The sequence below is a fragment of the Telopea speciosissima genome, unplaced genomic scaffold, assembly GCF_018873765.1.
Source record: "Telopea speciosissima isolate NSW1024214 ecotype Mountain lineage unplaced genomic scaffold, Tspe_v1 Tspe_v1.0132, whole genome shotgun sequence".
Lineage (NCBI taxonomy): Eukaryota > Viridiplantae > Streptophyta > Magnoliopsida > Proteales > Proteaceae > Telopea > Telopea speciosissima.
In genome coordinates this window covers 88,772-91,086 of record NW_025317468.1, presented here as the reverse complement: position 1 = coordinate 91,086, position 2,315 = coordinate 88,772, and the positions used below count along the sequence as shown (strand labels likewise).

Sequence of the window (2,315 nt, the reverse complement as noted above, 5' to 3'; positions counted from 1 at the left end):
TGGCGCGATTTGTGGGCTTTGAATAAGTGGAGATATTGAGAGTTGAGACACATTTAGAGCGTCAAGTAGCTCCTCACCCCAACCTCATAAGTCATAGTTGGGATGTTGACGATTCAAATACCTTACTGGTATTTCACTTTGTTATATTGGTTTCCAGTCTATTGCTCAAGCAACTATGTTTGATTTTATTTTATTTTTTCGTCTTCCTTCTCCCCCCCCTCCCCCCCCTCTTTGTTGGGCAAGGGGAAAAATACGTCCTGTGAGTAATGAAATTTGATGAATCTTAGAATGGTGAAACTTGATCCATGGGTCAAGCCATGTCATCTGATTGACCATTGTCTTTATCCCCAGTCAGTTGTGTAAAACTCAAATATTAAATCAACTCAGGAGGTCATAAAGTATAGTATACTCGGTCTCTCATAGGTCGAATCTTTAGTCAATTAATTGATTATTACTATTACAATTATACAATAAAATTGAACGCAATTGGAACCACAGAAATCATTATTTTAAGTTTGTTTAGACTTTAATCTAGAGGAGTTGACTCAACTTGATCGAGTTGACTTTTCTAGTTTTAAAACAGTTTCACCAACCATAAACTTGCTTGCCGAATATAAAGAATGATGAAATCAAGATTTTCTCTTGCATGTTGCACTCTATGCTCTTGATTCTCCCTGGATACTTCAACTGTCATTATTGACACCTTTTTCATTTACTTCGTGTAATTGCATAACTAACTTCCATATTGGCTCAGGTTGGCTCCATTGCAGCTGGTGGGCGTTATGATAATCTTATAGGAATGTTTGGCACAAAGCAGGTTCCTTCAGTAGGTGTTAGCCTTGGAATTGAGCGTGTGTTTGCTATAATGGAGCAGCTTGAAAAAGATCGCAACCAGGTAATCTTATATTGTTCTTTTGCGTATGCTATATATTGGGTAGCACTATATTACATTATAGGTCCTTTTTTTTGGTGGGGGGGGGAGGGGGTGTTAAGAGTTACAATATAGTTCTATGTATACGTAGTATTACTTATATTAAATATCAATTTTATAGACAAACTTCTTTTGTATGATTTTTTGCATAAGTAGGTAAAACTTTTCTTACGATGCTTTGGGCTTTTAATTCTATGGGACTGCAGACTTCATCTATGCCTCCCAGATTTGAGTCCACCATGTCAATTCTCCCCAGATTTCATTGATACCTCCACACGAGCCCCTTGGCCTAACATGTATTGTGTATAGCAACACTGATAATCCCTTGATTTTAATTGATTTTTCTTTGAAACTAGGATGGAAAAGATGCCAATGTTTTGCCAAACTTAGGTGGCTATATTGGCTGAAAGCACATGGAAAGAGAATTACGTGGGGAAACCAGCTTTTGACTTGGGCAAGTTGACCAAGGCAAGTCAATTTTTATGCAAAACCTGGCCAAGTCATGGAAACTCATGGACTTAAAAAAAATATATGACATGGTCCAAGTCATTCCTAGTTCTATTGAATTGTTGATTAGTCATCGAGTGACTCAGAGTCAATGTAAGCTTATGGAGTCTGGAAAGTTGTTCTGCTCATTTTTAGGAGACCTTTACTTAACTCTCGCTCAGAAGAGGACCCTATTGAAGTGCTCATAATGTGGAGTGCTGCATATGCCCTTTCCTTTTGGAAGTTGATATAAATCAGGGAATGTTTTATGTGAAGGAAATTTTCAGTTCTTGTAAATAATGCCACTGAAAAGCATCTTTTGTTTTTTTTGTTTTTCGTTTTGGCAGTCGGTCCGACCAACAAAGACACAAGTTTTGGTGTCTATTCTTGGGGAGGACCTCTCTCAAGCTGCTGAGTTGACGAGTGAATTGTGGCAGGCCAAATTGAAAGTAGAGTTCATGGTCAACAAAAGAGTGATGAAACATATTGACCGTGCCAAGGAGTCACGTATCCCGTGGATGGTGATTGTTGGTGAGCGTGAACAAAACGAAGGCATCGTCAAATTGAAAGACATAGAAGCCAACAAGGAGGAGGTGGTCCCAAGAAACAGGATAGTAGAGGAACTACGGAGACGATTGGATGTCTTGTCTTTGTAGTCAATCATTAGATTTTTTCGCAATGGAGCTTACCTATTTCCATTAAAGCATGAATTCTACACACACTGTGAGGGGCTTTCCTCTCATTCTTTGGATTAGAAGACAGATGAACTATCAAGGAGGGTTCGTTGATGTTTCCTTCAAAGTCCCATTAAGGGATTCATCTGGTAATCCAAAATTATGGAACATAGTCCAGCTAAACCATCAATTTCAGTTGGGATGAGACAAATCCCTCAGAAAAG

At 38.6% G+C, this 2,315-nt stretch overlaps 1 protein-coding gene across 1 annotated transcript; it reads left to right on the top strand.

Moving 5' to 3' along the window:
• The first annotated feature begins 731 nt into the window (after positions 1-731).
• LOC122647742 (histidine--tRNA ligase, cytoplasmic-like) lies at positions 732-2,073 on the top strand. The gene is made up of 2 exons (XM_043841075.1): positions 732-895; positions 1,765-2,073. The coding sequence occupies exons 1-2, from the start codon at positions 800-802 to the stop codon at positions 2,071-2,073; spliced, it is 405 nt and encodes a 134-aa protein (XP_043697010.1). The 5' UTR covers positions 732-799.
• The last annotated feature ends 242 nt before the right edge of the window (positions 2,074-2,315 follow it).